At 42.6% G+C, this 19434-nt stretch overlaps 2 protein-coding genes across 2 annotated transcripts in view; both read left to right on the plus strand.

Moving 5' to 3' along the window:
• Positions 1-1115: 1115 nt before the first annotated feature.
• On the plus strand, positions 1116-13322 carry LOC306770756 (uncharacterized protein). Its single transcript, XM_079259680.1, has 5 exons — positions 1116-1241; positions 1988-2117; positions 3409-3774; positions 5340-5908; positions 9092-13322. Exons 2-5 carry the CDS (start codon positions 1997-1999, stop codon positions 13187-13189), a joined length of 5154 nt encoding a protein of 1717 aa, XP_079115806.1. The 5' UTR covers positions 1116-1241; positions 1988-1996; the 3' UTR covers positions 13190-13322.
• Positions 13323-13770: 448 nt separating this feature from the next.
• The window catches only part of xrcc2 (X-ray repair complementing defective repair in Chinese hamster cells 2), a gene marked incomplete at both ends in the record, with an annotated part of 7685 nt that continues 2021 nt past the window's right edge, over positions 13771-19434 (plus strand). Inside the window, 5 exons of the mRNA XM_079259689.1 lie at positions 13771-13791; positions 15656-15737; positions 15842-15877; positions 15949-16117; positions 16198-16461. Of these exons, the coding sequence (XP_079115815.1) occupies positions 13771-13791; positions 15656-15737; positions 15842-15877; positions 15949-16117; positions 16198-16461 (572 nt within the window). The remainder of the gene's footprint in view (positions 13792-15655; positions 15738-15841; positions 15878-15948; positions 16118-16197; positions 16462-19434) is intronic.

Consider the following 19434-nt stretch of genomic DNA (forward strand, 5'->3'; position numbering starts at 1 on the left):
GCTACGTGGCTGTGGAAAGCACAGATGTCCAAGTGCAAGTGAATGAAGCATATAATTTAATATGTTGTTTTACATCATCGCTACTCTGTTCCACTCAGTTTCACCAAGCTGGGTCATGGGTAACTGCTTTCAGGTATTATTTACATGAGACACCCTTTTCTTGACCTATACGTCTTTAACCCAGTGCAAGACTGCTGTTGGTCAGTGTGTTATAGTTTGGATTTAATTATTGGTTTTATTTACTATTTATTTATTTTGTTTTATTGTTTTAATTCCTTATTTCTTGTATGCGACCTGTTGTTTTATTGTGTTATTTATTTTTCCTTGAATAGTTCTGTTCTGTTGTTATTTTGATTGGGTACAGTAATTTGTTTCAACTCTGGCTGTTTTAAAGACCTTTATATAAAAAAAAAGTTGAGTTTCAAAGATTCTAGATCTGTCCAAGGGTCTGTGCACGAATTTAGAGAACAGGTAATTTATTTTTCAGTTTTTTCTATTTGGTTTAGGGAATGCAAATTGTATGGTTTTTCACTCTTTTGTTTTCATTTTTCTGCTCTGTCTGAAAGTACGTGGACACTTTCATTCATTTATTATCCTAACCGCTTAGTCTGATTAAAGGTTGTGAGGAAGCTGGAGCCTATCCCAGCAGTCTTTGGGTGAAAGGCAGGGTACACCCTGGAAAGCTCGCCAGTCCATGGCAGGGCCACACAACCACTCACATGGGCAATTTACCAGTTAACCTAACATGCATGTCTTTGCACGGTGGGAGGAAGCCAGAGTACCCAGAAAGAAACCACGCATACACGGGGAGAACATGCAAACTCCACACAGAAAGGCCACTGTCCAAACCCCACGATGGAACCAGCAACCTTCTTGCTGTGAGGCCACAGTGCTAACAACTACCGTGCAGCCCGCACGGAGACTTTCTGGTTCTCAAATAAGCCAAAGTGGTGGTGCAGTTCGTCATACTGCCGCTGGGGGGCAGCAGAGCGAAGAGAGAAACAGTTTCATTCTCCGCAGAGAAGAAGAGTCAGCGCCGTTTGTTTAGTTAAAATCAGAACTGAGCCGCAAAAAACCCCCAAAAAACTTGCCGAAATGTTCGAGAGCACTTTAATTTTACCGCAAACTTGCGCCTCGAAGTGACTGTCTAGCGCCGAGCTGCCGCTTCGGACGGAGACACCGGGAGCAACATTAGCGGTCCCCGAGATTCCATCCTTCCGACGTTTTAACGGGATAAAAAGGTAATTTGGACATGATTCATCCAGAGGTTGAGCTCAGCTAACAGCTAAAGGAAAAAATACATCTATCTACCGAGGAGACGGGAAATACCACATGTTGAAATACTTAATAAACTTTAATGTAAAAACTTGCACTTGTGTCACACAGTAAACAATACTACAAACATTCATATGTCACGTGAAATAAATAAATGTACTGAAATATTTCTTTACTAGTCACGTTTAATGGTTAATATCATATTTTAAAATATACTTTAAAATATTTATTAAAGTTAAATGAGTTTGTAATAAATAAAACCTGTAACAGAGCTGAAAATACTCTACACTTTTACAGTACTACTTGTGTGTCCATGAAGTATTTTTATTGTTGAATACAAGTTAAAAATCTGGGTTTTTAAGTTTTTGTAAAAAAGCAAATAAGACGTTAAAACTCTTCAGCTGAGTTAATGAGCTGCATTTAGTTACAGAGATGTTAAAAACTTCGTGTTTGTTCAGATCTTTACATAAATGTGTCACAAAGACAAAAACACGTGAATAAGATCAGAAGTAAAAACACAGTCAATGAACAGAATTTTCTTATGAGCAGAAAAGCATCTCAGCCTGATTAACCAGGTCCTGGTCAGTCCAAAGCTGCTGGGCAGGTCGATGAGGGTCCATCAGACCGGAGTCCTGACCTGCTTCATGTGTAGTATTATGTGTAGTATTGGTAAAGTAACAAAAACCAGCTTGTGATGTGACGCCACCTGCAGGTTGTCCAGATGAAACCGGACCATAACTGTAGGAGGAGGGAAGTGGGTTGTCAGGGCGACCCGGCAGAGATGAGGGATGCCAGCATCCAGGTGGACCTGCTGACTCAGCAATTCAGTGGGAGATGCTCAGGTGAGATGGTTTTTTCGTTGTGGACTCGGACTCCTGCTGCGGGTTGATGGAAACACACGTCGCCACCTCCTGGTTATTGAAACAAAATGAAAAAAACTTTATTAATCCCCAAAGGGAAATTCAATATTGTAGTATATAACAATTAATTTGAGAAGGTCTTGCTCCAGAGGCTGCTGGCTGCTGGCAGGAATGATTATCGGTCTTGCATCGGACCTGAAGAAGCCTCTTGCTGAACACACTTTGTTGTTTCATCACTTCTGTATTTAGAAGTATTAGAACTAGTTTATTTTTCATAAAATCTCCCAAAACATTTTGTGGAGGATCAGATTTTCATTGTGTTAATTATCAGATTAAAGTGGAACTATTATGTGCATTTCAGACTAATTTATTTTTATTTCTGAGACCAAAAGGGCTGGGATTGATCGAGTTATTGTCACAAATTGCTTTATTTACTTCAGACCGACCCTCTCTGTAGGCTGTCAGATCAGCCTGTGGGCAAAACGAGTGGATTGAGACTCTTCAGCATTAAGCCCCGCCTCCCGCCACCGCACTACATCGGGAGCGCGCACCGCAACTGCTTTCGCCTTCAACAGAAGGATTAGGCTAATATGAACTCAATAAAAAAAACAAAATACAATGTCAACACATAGCATACAGCCCTACATGTTGGAACTTGAATCAGACCCTGAAAATGAAGTGGAAAACAGCAACCCACAGCAACGAATGCAGCAGGATGTCTCTCTTTGGTAAACTCACCAGCCATCGTTGGAAATAACTTTATCCCACGTTTTCCACCCGCCTGATGTATTTGTACATGCCCTTGTTAACCAGTAGAAGGTAACCAATCACCGAACCTTATCCCCCGGGACGTCACAAGGATTTCCAAGTAGAAAAAACTCTCTAAACGACGCTTTTTTTGTCGCCGTGGAAACCGAACAGAGAGCGTGTTGGAACTAAAACTCAAACTCAAACATGCGTTTAGGTGATAAAAAACAGTGCCGTTCACATGTCTGATGAGGATTCAACACTGTAACACTGTAGAAAGCTCAGAAAACTCCAAATACCATATTAGCACCTCTTTAACCTGCTTAATTCAGCGCTGTGATTCACTTCCGTCCTGTGAGATCCATCTTCTTCCTCTTGTCTCCATCTCTTCTGCACCAGGTCCGATTTCCCCTGAAATCGTTTAGATTTGGGTTGTTTCAGATGGTGATTTGCCCCAGAATGCAACAGGTTTGTCCTTTGATCGTGTGTGATGTCAGCTGATGGTGTCCTGTCCTTCCTCCTGCAGGTGGATGTGGTGCACAGTGGCAGTGTGTGTCCATCAGAGAAGATGCAGGGGGTGGTCTGCTGCAGCACATCAACCTGTTGCTTCCCCAGACTGCTGGCAGCCCCGCCCTCTACCTGCTCTACCCCACCCGCTTACCCACAAAGGCTCCGTTCTCCCAGTCTGAGTCTGAAGAACCAGTGCATAGGTGCTCCTTACCTAGCATGCTTCACTGCAATGGTTCTTTCACTGAAGGAGGGATGTGTGAAGTCCCTTCATCTGTGGATATCCCAGCTGTTCCTCCTGGACTAATTGCTCCCCTCAGCCCATGTCTGGCTGAGGAAGAGGAGGAGGACGAGATGGAGGAGCACTTATTAGAGCAGGAAAAAGGTGAGTCTGAACATCTGTTGATGACATTAAAGACAATGCTTATAGAGTTAAAATCACAGCAGGGGTTCTTATTTAACTCATTCATTCATTCATTCATTCATTCTCCTAATCGCGTAATCCGATAAAGGGTCGTGGGGAAGCTGGAGCCTATCCCAGCAGTCTTTGGGTGAAATGCAGGGTACACCCTGGACAGCTCACCAGTCCATTGGAGGGCTCTTATTTAACTCTTGTAGATAAATATAGACTATGGATAAAAACACACTGATGAATACACCGATTTTTTAAATTTATTTTTGTTTTATTTATCAAAGGCAATGCATAGAAATATCTCATCTCAGGCTCTTGTGAGGGTGAGGGTGTCCCACCCCTGTGCGTTGAGCCGACCAGATAAACCAGTTTTTTCCAATGTTGGCGGTCTTGAGCCAGCTGCTCTGCATTCTCCGTGCTGACGGAGGTCACCTGCAATAATGTCCGCCACCGAGTGCGGGGCTTGCCTCTTGGCCATTTCCAGTTGGCAGCCTGAGGATTGAATTGGAAATTGGCTCTTGTCGGGTGGTCAGAGGGAGTGCAGAGTACATGACTGAACCAGTGGGTAGGACGTTGCGCGGCCAGGCAGGATGCTCTGGGTTGGCACGTGCAAGCTCTGAGCACCTCGTTGCTGACCTTCTGGGGCCATTGGAGGGAAGCCAGGGTTTTGTTTAAGGGCCGAGTTTTCCAATAAAAGCAGACCGACCCTGTGTTTGTAGGTGGACCAAGTCTGCTTCTTTGATTTGAATTACATTTTGTTTGCACATTCCTAATACCCCAAGTGAATTGTACTTCTGACCAAATGGACTAGGATTTGAATCAAAAAGGCTGATGTGAATGTGCCCTAAACCACATCAGTGCAACCCTGTAGTGCCCAAACCCGCCCCCCTCCTGTCCCCAGCCTTGAGATCCTGTCTGTGAACACCACAAACACGATTAGTGACGAGGGGCAGATCAACATGTTTGAATTTGAGCCAGAAATGTGGGTGCAGGTCTTACTTTGGGCACACAGACCCCTCAGGGACCCTGTCCCATAACACCCCTCACAAAATCCTTGAGGGATGCAGTCATAAGTCCATTCCCAAGTCTACAAAGTAGCTGTTGCCGAGCCGATGTGGTGGAAAACAAGAGTCCAGCTCGTCTTCAGGAGTTCAGTTCTTGATGCCCCACTGTGTATATGTGTAAGCCCAACTATTTATTGTTGTTACTGCTGCACCAAAAGCACCAGTTGGGGCACTTTCCCTGCCAGCAAGGTTTTGTTCATGTTCTTAAAAATCAGTCTTTGATGATTGAGATTGGCATGCTTTTGGCACTGTTGCTTGACCATGACAGCTGTCTGATTAAAGCTACATAAAATAGTTTTAGTTAAATTCTATTTATTGGAGCCACTCTCACCATAATTTATTCTGGCACCTGTTGAACATGTTTCACAGCTCGATGTAGACTCAGCTGTTGCATATCAGACATGTCCTCATGTTTACTTGGTATCAGCAGAGCTGGTTTGTGTCTATCGCCGACTCAGATCTTTCTCTCCACAGATAAGTCTTTGTCCCCTGATCAACTTACACTGAAAGCGGCAAAGAGGAAGAAGATGTCTCATGTGTCCAATACAAAGTCCTGGCCAACTGATAGCCTGACCAATCACACTGCAGGAAAACCCCCACCCAGCAAGAACAGTCTCTGCCGCCCCGCCAAAAACACTAAGCCAATGGAGGACGATAAAGACAAGGAGTTACAGACTGAACAGCAAGAAGAGAAACATCAGGAAACCTCTGGAAAGCCTTCAGCTGGAATCCACCACAGCCCAGCAGCGGGAGGAGTTCTCGAACCAAAAACTGATGAGACAAAACAGTCTGGAAGGCCGAGGAGGACGATGGTTCATCCACCAATCAGATTCCTGCTAGAATATGAGGAGCAGTCACATGTCTTCTCATTCGCCAGTCAAAGCCGAGAGACGAAAACCAATGTAAAGAAGAAGGCGGTGAGGATTCAACAGAGGGAAAAGAAGGACAAGAAGATGGACCAGGTGTCCACAGAGGGACACGGAGACAGCAGCAGGATGGAGTCGGATGATGGAGGAGTGCAAAGGTGGAGGCAGCGCTGTCAGGTTGGTCCTTCATCTCTCACCTGAACAAGTCCACTGTTTGTCCTCTAGTTATCCTTTAACTGTCCACTTCCTGGTTGTCTAGGTAACAGTCTCATGCAGATGTCCGATCAGGCAGGTTAAACGAATATGATCCCTTCATCAACCCGGCTGTTATAAACTGTGTAGTTCGTAATAAATCTGGTCACCGATCAAAGACTGGTTCACAGGTCAGGAACAATCAGTGATCGCCATCCTTGGCCCTTTTCCTGAAAGTTTCCAACGTTTCCCTGCTGCAACACACCTGATTGAAATGAATGAGTTACTGTGCAGAAGGTTGATGGACTTCTGGGTGTGTTCGGCTTGAATCTGAAGCACGGAAACATCAGGGCTGCGGCCTTTCGAGTTTCTCAGCTGAGTTTGGATTAAAAATGTTTCTTCAAACACATAAATTTCAACACTTTTAACAAACAAAAATACAAAAAGTTTTTAATCGCTTCATACAAGGAGACAGTAATCCATGTCTTCATCTTTATTTTGGGGACGTGTCTCTCCAGCTAGTCCAAAATGCTGCTGCTCGACTTCTGGTTGTAACACGTAAAAGTGAACATATTACACCTATTTTAGCATCGCTTCAGTCTTCTGGAGGTACCGAGATCCAGACGGAACTCGGAGAGAAAAGAGACTTTGTGGTTGCTATGGATTTCTTAGCCGCTGCAGGCTTGAGAAGCCTCATTACTGTCCATTTTTTGAACCACCTTGAAGACATTTTTTTTTTTGTTAAACTAGCATTTGATCCAGTATGAGTTTTTATTGTTTTTTTACATTTTATTATTTAATTTTTTATTGTTTTACTACTTTTGTTCTGATTACACTTTGCACTGTAAATGTTTTACTACTATATTCAGCACTTTCTTGCCACTGGAGTTGTGTTAAAGTTCTTTATAAGTAGTGTTGAGTTGCATAAAGTTATTCAAACCGTACAGCACAACCTAAGATTAAAAGAGATGAGATAGGGCTGGGCAATATGAGCAAAATCTCCAATCCAGATACAGCTCCTTTTATATCTCCATAAAAATATACATCACCATATAAGACTGTTTGGGTAATGTTGTGTCAGTCATCAGTTATGTGTCAGATGTGCTAGGCAACGGCAGCAGAGATCTCCTTCCATCTGGGGTAACTATGGCCGTATGACGTTCCACAGGTAAATACCTGTTGCAGCGTTCGTGTCTGGAGTTTATTATGAGCTTTTGCCTCCACTTGACACTGCTTTTGCTGGTTGACTCTATTCTTTATTCAGTATTCTTTATCCTGATTCCTGCGCAGGTGATAAAATGAGTTGGCTGTTTCGGAGTCCGTGGTTGGGACTTTGAGCTCGTTCCACGTCAGGCTTTTTTATATCCAAACTGCATCCATGCAACAGAAATTTCCCTCTTATGATCAAGATCATCAGTTTTGGTTGGCTGGTCATCTTTTAGTGAATTATCCTGCTCTGAAACCTGTCTGCTACCGTCTTCCTCCATGTCTGTTTGTATATAGCATCTTGACGTAAAATACTGCAGTGAAGCACCTTATTGTGTGGCGTAAACGATAGAGCCTCATATGAAACGGTAGACATTTTCTGTCGTCCAAACAATATATATCATCAAATCGCCCAGCCCAAAGATAAGATACACCTTGATTTGTTCCCCACAGGAGAAATTTACAGTGTCACAGCAGCCGGGAAAAATAGAAACACATGATGAGTTTTTAAAAAAAAAATTATTATTGTATGGTTTTTAAGAACATTAAGTGATTTGACAGTTGCTCATACATTGTCACACATCAAGAGAATAAAATCTTAGTTTTCTTTATAGTCTCAAAAGTTTTGGATGTGGATCTGATTAACACGTGAAAATGGCCTTGGTCAGATTGGAAAAAAAATCAGATAGATAGATCGATAGATGGGCTTTATTGTCATTGTAACATGTACAACAAAATTCAAGGTGCGTAGTCATATAATATAAATACAGGAGTAGCATAAGAATAAAGTATAACAGGATAAAAGATCAAAACTTTATGAATAAAAAAAAAAAAAAAATTTACAAGATAAATTAAATAATCTAATTCGAGTTGGCATGACCAAATCCACCCCGATACCCAAAGCACATCCCCCTGTGAGCAGCCTCTAGTGGGTATAATGGTGATTACCTAGTACAGTTGTGATTGTGGAATAAAAACTGTTTTTCAACCTTTTTGTCCATGCTCTGATTGTTCTGTATCGCCGTCCTGATGGTAAAAGTTCAATGAAGTTTGCTGTGTATATAATAATAATAAAAAGATCAGATGTAGGTCATATACGGACAAGAAGGTTGGACTTGAATCATTTGTGCCTGCAGTGTAAATGTTGCCTTGATCATTCGTCCATAATGACTGAACACAACACTGTTTGGTGAGTGTGCCGATTGAAACTTGCTGCTGTGTGATTGTTTTTCTGTTTCTTTTTTTAATCGGTGTAAAAAAAAAAAAAGCTGCTTTGTGAGTATTATCAGTGATTTGTAAATACAGCTGCAGCAGTGGAGGAACAGCTGGGCCTCTGTTTTTGTATGCTAATTAGCCATATGTTAGTCACTTTAGACAGGGTTGAGCAGCTCTGGTCCTCGAGGGCCACAGTCCTGTAAGTTTTAGGAGTTTCCCTGCTGCACACATCACACTTGCTGAGCAGACTTGTGCAGAGCTGACATCAGACTGCAAAAGTCTGCTTATTACCCATTAATGTCAACCTTAGATTTTTGAAAAGTTGAATTAAAGCTTGGTGGATGATCCCCACTGTTGCCATCTTGGCAGAATCTCGCTTGTTGTCACTCCAGGAAAATACAAAAATGGACAAAGAGGTAGAGCTGAGAGTGCGACTTTGAGCATGGGCTGGATGATTCACACCCATCAAACTCTGAGCCACCTGTAGCTAAATGGGCTAACCCGGAGCTAATTGGGGCTAACCAGCTAACAGAAGTAGGTAGGCTAAAGCAAAGGTGCAACACGTTTCCTTATTGCTGCCAGATATCAGATACCTGTCAATCAAAAGGAAACACCCCTAACTATGCTGAATTTCAAAATTAAATCTGAACAGATGAGTTACTAAAAATATGGAAGTGAACTGACCTTTCTTCTTTCTGCTCTAACCTTAATTCACCTAATCTGTACCTGTGTTCTACCTGCCTCCAGGTCTGCGGTCTGAGCTTCACCAGCTGGTCGTCTCTGCAACTCCACCTGTCAGTCCACAGAGCAGGACGGACACTCAGTTGCCAGCTCTGTAACAGGAGGTTCACCTGTAGCAGCAGCCTCCACCTGCACTGTCACAAACACCACAGCAGCTACAAAGCTGGTTGCCACGGCAGCAGAATCAGGGCCAAGCTGAGGGAAGCTGAAAGTGGTGGCAGCAAAAAAGAGGAGGTGGAACAGCTGGAAAACTGGCCTCGCTTCCCAGAACTAACAGTGGGTCCTGATTGGTCGAGTCATAAACATACAAGCAAGAGCTCAAGTTGGTGGGTTGACTACAAGGCCCTGAAGAAGAAGAGTTCAGAGAGGAGGATGAGAGGTCAGCAAGATGAGGGCTTGATGGAGCGGAAAAGGAAGAGGTGCAGAACGGATCAGGAGATGGGGGTTAAAAAAGTCTGTATGGAAAAGATTGCACAAGGGCAGAAGGCGGAGCTGCCTCAGAGGCCGAGGAGGAAGATGGTCGGCCCACCAGTCAGATACCTTTTAGAGTCTGAGGAGCTGTCACATGGGCCAATAAAGGCCAATAAAACCTGTCAGTATGGCGATAAAATCAAACATGGAGTGGGAGCACAGGAAGAGGTCATTGGGAGTGGAGCTTCACAGGCGATTGACAAGCTGGACGACATGAAGGGACAAAGTGATCCTATCACATCAGAGAGACAGACAAGTCACATGGTTGCAGAAGGAGAAGATGAAGAAAAAAGAAGAAACAATGAAAAAGAAATAAATGAGGAAGCGCCTCAGCGACTGAGGAGGAAGCTGGTCAGCCCACCAATCAGATACCTTTTACAGTCAGAGGAGCTGTCACATCGTCCTGTAACAACTAGTCACAACCAACAAGACCAATCCAAACGGTTAAAACCAACAAAGGTCAACTCTGAAGCTGAGGGTGTGGCCTTAATTATGATTGACAGCTCTGAAGCTTCAGAAAAACAGCAGGGTCACATGACCTCAGAGGGCGAGACAGGTCACTTGGTCTTTAAGGCAGACATGAAAATAGAGACTCAGAGGAGGAACATGGTCAGCCCACCAATCAGATACATTGTAGAATTCGAGGAGCTGTCACATGGTATCGTAACACCCAGTTACAGCACTGAAAACAACATCAGACAAAGTTTAGAAAGACCAAAGAAGGTTGTCTATAACAGGGATGCTGAGGGCAGCGCCTTAAAGATGACTGACAGTCCTAAGGATGTGGCTGCACCTACAAGTCATATAGTTTTAAATGAAAAAAGAGAGGCAGAAGATGGAAGAATACATGGTGAAGGAAATGAGCAGGTTGAGGGGCAACCTTGGAGACCGAGGAGGAAGACCGTTGGCCCACCAATAAGATACCTTCTAGAGTCAGAGGAGCTGTCAAATAGCTTTATAATAACCAATCAGATCACAGAAAACAAACCCAAACAAAGTATTGAAAAAACTAAAGAGGTTGAAGGTGGGAGTGATGTCCAGGACGTGGCTTTACCCATGGTTGGCAGGTCCGACCTTGTAAAGAACCAGGCATGTTACGAGACTTCGGATAGACCGACAGTTCACATGGGTTCAAAGGTAAAAAGAGATGAAGACTCTCGGAGGCCGAGAAGGAGGATGGTTGGCCCACCAATCAGATACCTTCTAGAGTCAGAGGAGCTGTCACATGTTGCTGTGGCAACTAATCACAGCACTCAAAACAAACCCAAACTAATTTCAGGAAAACCATCTCAGGCTGATTGCAAAAGCATATCTAAGGGCGTGGCCTCAGAGGTGATTGATAGGTCTGAAGTTGTAGCCAGAGAGATGGGTCACATGGTTTCAAAGGAAAAAAGAGAAAACCCTCAGAAGCCAAGAAGAAACATGGTCGAGCCACTGATCGGATACCTTCTCCAATCAGAAGAACGCCCACATGGTATCGTTTCAGCCAGTCGCTGTGAAGAATACAAAATTAGTTCAGTAAGACCAAAGAAGGATGTCACTGATGCAGGAGGTGGGGCCTCAGAGGTGATTGACAGGTCTAAAGATGTAGTTAAACAAAGCACTCACATAGTTTTAAAAGAAAAAGAGAAAGAAGATAGGAGAATACATGAAGGAAAGGAGAAAGTAGAAGAGCAGCTTAAGAGGCCGATAAGGATCACAATGGACCCACCAGTTAGATCCCTGTCAGAGTCAGAAGACCTGTGTCACGGTTCTGTTATAGCCAATCACAGCACAGAGAAAGACACCAAACAGAGTCTAGGAGGATTAAAGAGGGTTGTCTGTGACAGTGATGCTATGGGTGGAGCTTTAGATGTGATTGACTGTCCCAAGGAAGTAGTGAGACAAACAGGTCACAAACTGTTAATGGAAGGTAGAGACGAGCAAGGCAGGAAAGAAATAGACAAAGCAAATGAAAAGGTGGAGGAGAAACCTGTCAGGCCAAGAAGGAGGATGGTTGGCCCACCAATCAGATACCTTCTAGAGTCAGAGGAGCTGTCACATGTTGCTGTAGCAACTATTCACAGCGCTCAAAACAAACCCAAACTAAATTCAGGAAAACCATCTCAGGCTGATTGCAAAAGCATATCTAAGGGCATGACCTCAGAGGTGATTGACAGGTCTGAAGTTGTAGCCAGAGAGATGTGTCACATGGTTTCAAAGGAAGAAAGAGAAGACCTTCCAAAGACAAGGAGAAACATGGTCGAGCCACTGATCGGATACCTTCTCCAATCAGAAGAACGCCCACATGGTATCGTTTCAGCCAGTCGCTGTGAAGAAAACAAAATTAGTTCAGTAAGACCAAAGAAGGATGTCACTGAGGCAGAGGGCAGGGCCTCAGAGGTGATTGACAGGTCTAAAGATGTAGCTATACAAAGCACTCACATAGTTTTAAAAGAAAAAAGAGACAATGAAGATAGGCGAACGCTTGAGAGAAATGAGAAGGTAGAAAAGCAGCTTAAGAAGCCGATAAGGATCACAATGGACCCACCAGTTAAATACCTGTTGGAGTCAGAAGACCTGTGTCACGGTTCTGTTACAGCCAATCACAGCACTGAGAAAGACGCCAAACAGCCCTCTTTAGTTGTTAGTGACAGTGATGCTCTGGGTGGAGCTTCAAAGGTTATGGGCAGGTCTGAAATTATAAACCGACAGATGGGTCACATGACTTCACATAGAGAGACATGTCATGTGGTTTCAAAGGAAGAAGGAGAAAAAGCACCTCAGAGACCGAGGAGAAAAATGGTCGGCCCACCAATCAGATACCTGCTAGAGTCAGAGACACTGTCGCATAGTGGCGTAGCAACCAATCACAAGACAGGAGTTAAAACTGGACAGAGTTCAGGAATATCAAAGCAGGTTGTTGGTGAAAGTGGTGCTGAGGGCTACACTTCACAGATGATTGACAGTCCAGAAGATGTTGCAAGACGAACAAATCACACAGTTTCCAAAGAAGAAACTAATGAGGAAGAAAGAAGAGTAGATGGTGAGGCACATGAGGGGGTATACAAGCAGCCTCGGAGGCTGAGAAGAGTGACGGTCGACCCACCAACCAGATACCTGCTAGAGTCAGAAGAGCCACATGGTATTGTAACAACCAATCCCACCACGGTAAACAAATCCATACAAAATGGAAAACCAAAACAAGTTGAAAAAAATAATGTTGAGGATGGAGTCTCAAATATTATTGATTGGTCTGAAGCCATAGATGGACAGGGAGGTCACATGACTATAGACGGTGTAAAAGATCACATGGTCTTAAGGGAAGATGGAGATAAGGAACCACAGAAGTTGAGGAGAATGGCGGGCCCACCAGTCAAATACCTCCAACAGTCAGAAGAGCTGTCACATGGGGCTGTTACAACCAATCACAATGTGGATGGCAACATTGTACAAGGTTTGGAAAGGTCAAAGAAGGTTGTTAGTGATGGTGATTATGTGTGTGAGGCCTTAAAGATGATTGACAATTATGAGAAAACTGGTCAAATGGACTATGACACTGAAAAATGGACTTACCTGGTCTACAGAGATCTGCAAAGTGGTCAGGTGACCATCATCTTACCATGCTTTGTCAGACTTCACCGCATCCTGTGATTAATGGACTCTTTGCTGTCAATAGTTTATAATTTTTTAATTTGTTTTAATAGAGTACTATGTTTAAAAAATAGTTTGTTTTTGTCACTTTGTATTAGTTGGCTGTTTATTAAATTGTTGGTTTTTTCAACTAAGAAGGTTTGTTCCTGTAAGGATAAATTCAGGACCGTGTTGAGGAGTCCTTTTTCATTAGTCATTAAAAGAAATCTAAATTAAATGCATGCTGACTGCTTTCTCTGTGACACAAAAGTTATTCTACATTTAAGATTTGAATTTACATGTTAATTTAATTAGTTACACATGAAAATATAGAAAGTAGTGGACATTTTTTGTAATGTATTTACTGTAAAATTGTATTTGTTATTTTCTATGAAATCTGTCAGATGAAAGTCAAATATTTTTAAAGTTTGTTTAATAAGCTGTTTTAATAAATTCATTTTTCGTCTCTTGTCTCGGAATTGAAGTTATGTAAAATGGAGCTGCGTCATTTTCATGGCAAAACAGCGGAAACAGGAAGTGAATTTAAACACGCGGCGGGGCCAAAACAGGAAGAGGAGGAGGATGGTGAAGCTCGCGCCGACATGAGTGAAAGTGGTACTCAGGTGAGTTCTTCAACATCATGTCTGTTGCAGGTGTCTGCGTCATACCTGAACAGTTAATCAGTTCGATAGAGAAGTTAAAAATGATTAGTCTGCGCACCCGTCCGCCGGACGTTTGTTTCAAAATAAAAGTCCTAATACTTCTCCAACCAGTACTATAATATGAGAACTGATACTACAAACAGTTAGTAGTACTAATTACTACAGCTAATGCTGCAACAAGTGCTAAAACTAATTCTATACACAAAGCTACAATTAATACTACTACAAGTGATACTTTAATATATACTAAAGGTAGTTGGAAACTATTACTGTTACATGGACATCTTTTGTGTTTTGGTTGTTTCTTTCAGTGGTTGCCATAGTGAATCATCTGCCTCCATCCTCCACTTGTCCTACACCCTCTAACTTCATGTCCTGCTAGTTCCACTCATTTTTCTACAGATATATTCACCATCCGCCTCTGTACATGTCCAAACCATCTCAGTCTGTCCTCTCTGACTTTGTCTCCCAAACACTTCTCCTAGTATGTGCTGTCCTTCTGATGTCTTCATTCCTGTTTCTGTTCATCCTTAACATTTTCAAGTCTCTTACCTACAGTTTCTCCGCCGTAGTCTCTAAAGCACACATCTTCCTAATATCACCAGCTTCTTCTCATTCCTACGGATGCTCTCATGTTACACATCCTAGTTCTCCTCTAGCCGTTCCAGTCTGTTGGACACATCTCTTCAACCCCTCCACACGCTCCGTTGATCCGGACTGTCGGCCCCCAAGTTCCAGAGTTCTTTCGCTTTCTTCCATAATGATATGTTTCTGATGCGGTGAACACATTATGTAGTATACTGGTGCAGATTGTGTTCTAGTGCAGTGCATCATATTGGTGCAGACTATGTTTTGGTGCCATGTATCATACTGGTACAGACTATGCTCTGATGGATATCACATTGGAACACAGCCCCAACAACATAGTCTTTATCATTTATATTAGAAAATAATTATTTCTATAATATCAACAGAAAGAATAAGAAAGTTGGAGGAGTCGCATTTTATGTCCAGAAAAATCTTCATTGTGAAATTGTTCATACTTTAGTTTTAGATGATGTAATGGAAAGCCTGACTATTCAGATTCATTTATTGTTCCAGAATCTAGGAAAGGGGTGAAACAAAGATGTTTGTCTTTTTGGGGTGTTCAGCTGTGGAATAAACTCAGAAATGGAAAAAAAAAAAAAAAAAAGAAGGTAATTCTTTATTTCTATTTAAAAAGATGATTTATCAGTTTTTTTGAGAGATATGCAACTTTATAAAAAAAATCTTTTTATTAAAATCATACATTGTGTCTGTAGTGGATTTGTTTTTGTTGGTATTTGTATAATTTAAGGTAACTCTACTTGTAAGTGTATATTATTAGGCATACAAGCTTTACTTCTACCTATTTTGTTTTTGTTGCTTGATGTTTTTTTTTTTTTCTCAAATGGACAAACTGGTTGCGACCGATACAAAACTAACCAACTAACTAACTAACTATCACTCTGGTGCAGACTATGTTCTGGTACAGTGTATGATACTGGTGCAGACTATGTTCTGGTACAGTGTATGATACTGGTGCAGACTATGTTCTGGTACAGTGTATGATACTGGTGCAGACTATGTTCTGGTGCAGCGTATGATACTGGTGCAGACTATGTTCTGGTACAGCGTATGATACTGGTGCAGACTATGTTCTGGTACAGTGTATGATACTGGTGCAGACTATGTTCTGGTACAGTGTATGATACTGGTGCAGACTATGTTCTGGTGCAGCGTATGATACTGGTGCAGACTGTGTTCTGGTGCAGTTTGTGTGACTTGATGACTTGTGTGTCGGCAGCTGTTTGCTCGTCTGGAGGCTCGTCGCTCTCTGAAGGACATTGAACCTCGTCTGTTTCCAGAAGATGGAGGACCTGACCAGGGTGACCTCGTCTTTCTTTCAGCTGTCCCGTAACTTGTAATCAGATTACAACAGATTGAAGAGGGATTGATGGGTAGCGATAACGTGTGTGTTTGACTCCGGCAGGTGAGGTGGTGGAGCTGTATGGATTGGAGGGCACAGGTGAGTTAACAGCAGCTCTGCTGCTGAGATTCTGAAATGTCCCTGTAAACTGCGTTAAATGTGCTTGTCAGGTAAGACGGAGCTGTTGTACCACCTGCTGTGTCGCTGTGTGCTGCCGGAGGCGGCTGGAGGTCTGCAGGTGGACGTAGTGTTTGTGGATACTGACTACAGTCTGGACATGTTCCGGCTGGTCAGCATCCTGGACAACAGGCTGAACGCAGGTATCACAAACGTCTCAGAGTAAGACAAGGTTCCACCTCAGCTACGTTTTACATCTCTCCCTCTCTCTCTCCATGTGTGTTTAAAGGTGTCTCCACCAGCTCATCCACAGCCGGGTCAGATGAGTCGCTGCTGCGTTCGTGTCTTTCCCGCCTCCTTGTTGTTCACTGCTCCTCCTCCTCCCAGCTCCTCCTCACCCTGCACTTCCTGGAGACCACCCTGTCCTCACGACCTGGCATAGCCCTTCTCCTCCTTGATAGCATTTCTGCTTTCTATTGGCTGGACCGCTGTGAAGGGGGGGCCACCATCGCCAAGCAGGAGGAGAAGCTCAGCAAATGTGCAGAACTGCTGGGACGACTGCTCAGGTGGATGTTTTACTGAGACCTGAAGCTTCAACCTTTTCTGAATGTATCCGTTATCCAGGTCTATTACCACCCCCCCACCTACTAAACGTGGGCTAAAGCTGTGTTCACACTGCAGGTCATGATTAGTTTTACACATCATAATTTAATGCAACCTCCATCAGTGTGAACAGTTTACAGCCCTGAAGAAGCCGTGGCATGGCTGCAGCACGCTGTGCTCATGGATGTAAATATGTTACATGTCAGATATATTGTTTCAGTCATCTTGTTGTGTCCCACCTCCTCCAACGCAGAATTTTTATGTTACTTGTGGCATAAATATTAGATGAAATGTGATCGTTTAGACGGCGGTCGCTTTAAAAAAACATAAGAAATGTCATAAATGATAAGATATGGTTCACATGTGGGCTCTGCGATGGACTGGTGACCTGTCCCGGTGCACCCTGCCTGCTAATTGCTGGGATAGGCTCCAGCTTCCCCGTGACCCTGAACTGGACCAAGCAGTTATGAATGGAAAAGAAAGGGTCACAGGTGGACGCAACTGTCCGATTTGCCTGCAGTGTAAACATCATTTGAAGCGTCTTCCCTGAATTTTGGGTCTGATTATTCTGTTATATCGTAAAAACCATGCAGTGAAACTAAAACCACATGAATAGATATTACATATAAGATAACTTTTATTTGGTTTTATTTACAAGTAGGCAGTTTTTCTTTTTACTATGAGTTGCATACAAGTCCACTTCTACCATAGTTCACCCTATTTAGTCAAATCCAGGCTGATTGCTGTGCTTTCTTATAAGGTATTGTAACTTAATGGCCTTTATTGGGGTTGGCATACTGTAAAATGGTCCCAGTCCAGGATTTAAAGCTGGTCTAGCTTGGCTGAGACAGCTGCTAAACACTGATAGTGGTATTTATGGTGGTATTTTTTAGTGTACTAATATATATGGTGTTTATAGTGGTGAATGCTTGCAGTAAAGCAGGTTTATTTTTTATCGTATGTTTATTTTAAATAAAACAAAAGCATTACAGCAGGTGCAAAAGAAATAGAATTTTAAATAAACTAAAAAGAAAAATTAAACAGAAATTTAAGCTAAAATAGATAAAAACAGACAGTGACATACATACAGTGAGGTTCAAACAGATGTTAACAATAAATACATCACCACCACCATCCCTGTCAGGTTACAGATGTGAGAACATGCACTTAAATAGAAAAACTCTCTACCTTAATGAAAAACAGCAGCAAATAAGGCTTTTAAGACCTGATTCATTAAAAAAAAGGCCTGGATCAGACTTCAGTTTTCTGGGAGTTGATCCAGAAATCAGGAGCATGAAAACAAAATATTTTGTTTTTAGTTAAAGCAAGTTTTTTGTAAAGCACATGTCAGTGAAAAGGTGATACAAAGAGACATGAAAACATCCATTCATCCTTTTTCTTAACCGCTTGTTCCAGTTAAGGGTCACAGGCAAGCTGGAACCCATCCCAGCGGTTATTGGGCGGGAGGCGGGATACACCCTGCAAGATTTTAAAATCAATTCTTAGTCTCTGAGGAAACCAACCAGAGTAAAGATGTGAGAACAGGATTAATATGTTACGTTTTTAGGTCTTCGCGAGGAGCAGCTTGTGATGTTCGGAGACCTGTCAAAAATCTTCACAACAGCAGTTAAAGCTGCTGAAAACAAATGCATGAATAGGTTTTTCTAAATCATGTTGAACCAGCTGTTGCTCAGGAGGAAGAACAGCCGCCTTTCAACTGGAAAGTTGGGAGTTCGGTTGCAGACTTCCCCTGACTATGTGCTGATGTGTTATTGGGATCTGGGAAAGACACTGAACCCCAAGTTGCCCCCTGAAGTGCCTTTCGGGGTTTGAGTATGTATGTAAGTCGCTTTGGATAAAAGCGTCTGCTAAATGACTGTAGAATAGAAATAGAATAGAACCATCAGTTATTTTGATCTAGATAAGTTCTTCAGATGTTAAAAGGATAATTTGATTTCTGCTATAATATGGTTGTTAGAATGTAGTACAATCGACGCACGCGCATGGAATTAGCCTGATTAGAAACACTAACCTTACATAATGTCATGTAAATTTCTGGCTCAGTTCGATGGCACACCGGAATTCATAATATACATTCCCGGAGCCGTTGTCTCCCATCCCAGCACTGAGAAACTACACTTCACCACTTTTCTCAGTGCTGGAGCATCACTTTACAGAAACATTTTGCTCCATGGCACATGCCACATACCAGCAACTGGATATCAACACCGCAGCCACTTTGAATCTGCACTCTGGCTGATTCAGAAAAGAAGATGACATTACTGGAGGAAGACAGAAAAAGACAAAGCAGGAGACAAAAGTCAACATGACACTGACTTTTACTGGCTTGAGAGGTCTCAGAGATGAGACAAGATACAAAATAAGATACAAAGATATGAATTAAACTGGGATTATACTCGTATGGCGTCTGCATGGCTGGTTCTGGTCTGGTCTGGTCTGGTCATGGTCTTACGCTCCATGTAGGTCCGTGGAGGCCCGACTCGCATCCCATCCCTTCCAGTGAGGCCACGTGGAAGTACTCCCTTCTGATTGGTCATTTTGTGATTACGAGTTCTTGCTGAGTCTGTGTGTTTAAAAACAAGGAAGAGAAACTGTAACATGACGTCTTGACCATTGTGAGCACATTTCACCGCCATCAGCAGCGCCAGCTTCACCAGCTCCACTATATGCAGAATGAATCCAGCTTTAGCCGATGTCAGGAGGCGCAAAAGTGACAAAATCTGCCAAAGTTCAGTCGTAGCATTCAAAATGACTGGAAGAAACTCGTTTAAAAGCCTCTACTGGGGTTTAAAACCACAGAAACTTTACTAAATCATACAAAATGCCTTATATTTGTGGTTTTATGGTCAAAAATTGGACTCTAATTCGAACTGCAAACTGGTACTGGACAAAACGCTACGTTTACTCATTTAATC

This window comes from Telmatherina bonti (genome assembly GCF_933228915.1).
Source record: "Telmatherina bonti genome assembly, chromosome: 20".
NCBI classification, from domain to species: domain Eukaryota; kingdom Metazoa; phylum Chordata; class Actinopteri; order Atheriniformes; family Telmatherinidae; genus Telmatherina; species Telmatherina bonti.

Coding starts and splice junctions, on each gene's coding strand:
- LOC306770756 (XM_079259680.1), top strand. CDS start 1,997: ATGAAACCGGACCATAACTGTAGGAGGAGGGAAGTGGGTTGTCAGGGC. Junction 2,118..3,408: donor ATTCAGTGGGAGATGCTCAG/GTGAGATGGTTT, acceptor TTCCTCCTGCAG/GTGGATGTGGTGCACAGTGG. Junction 5,909..9,091: donor GGTGGAGGCAGCGCTGTCAG/GTTGGTCCTTCA, acceptor ACCTGCCTCCAG/GTCTGCGGTCTGAGCTTCAC.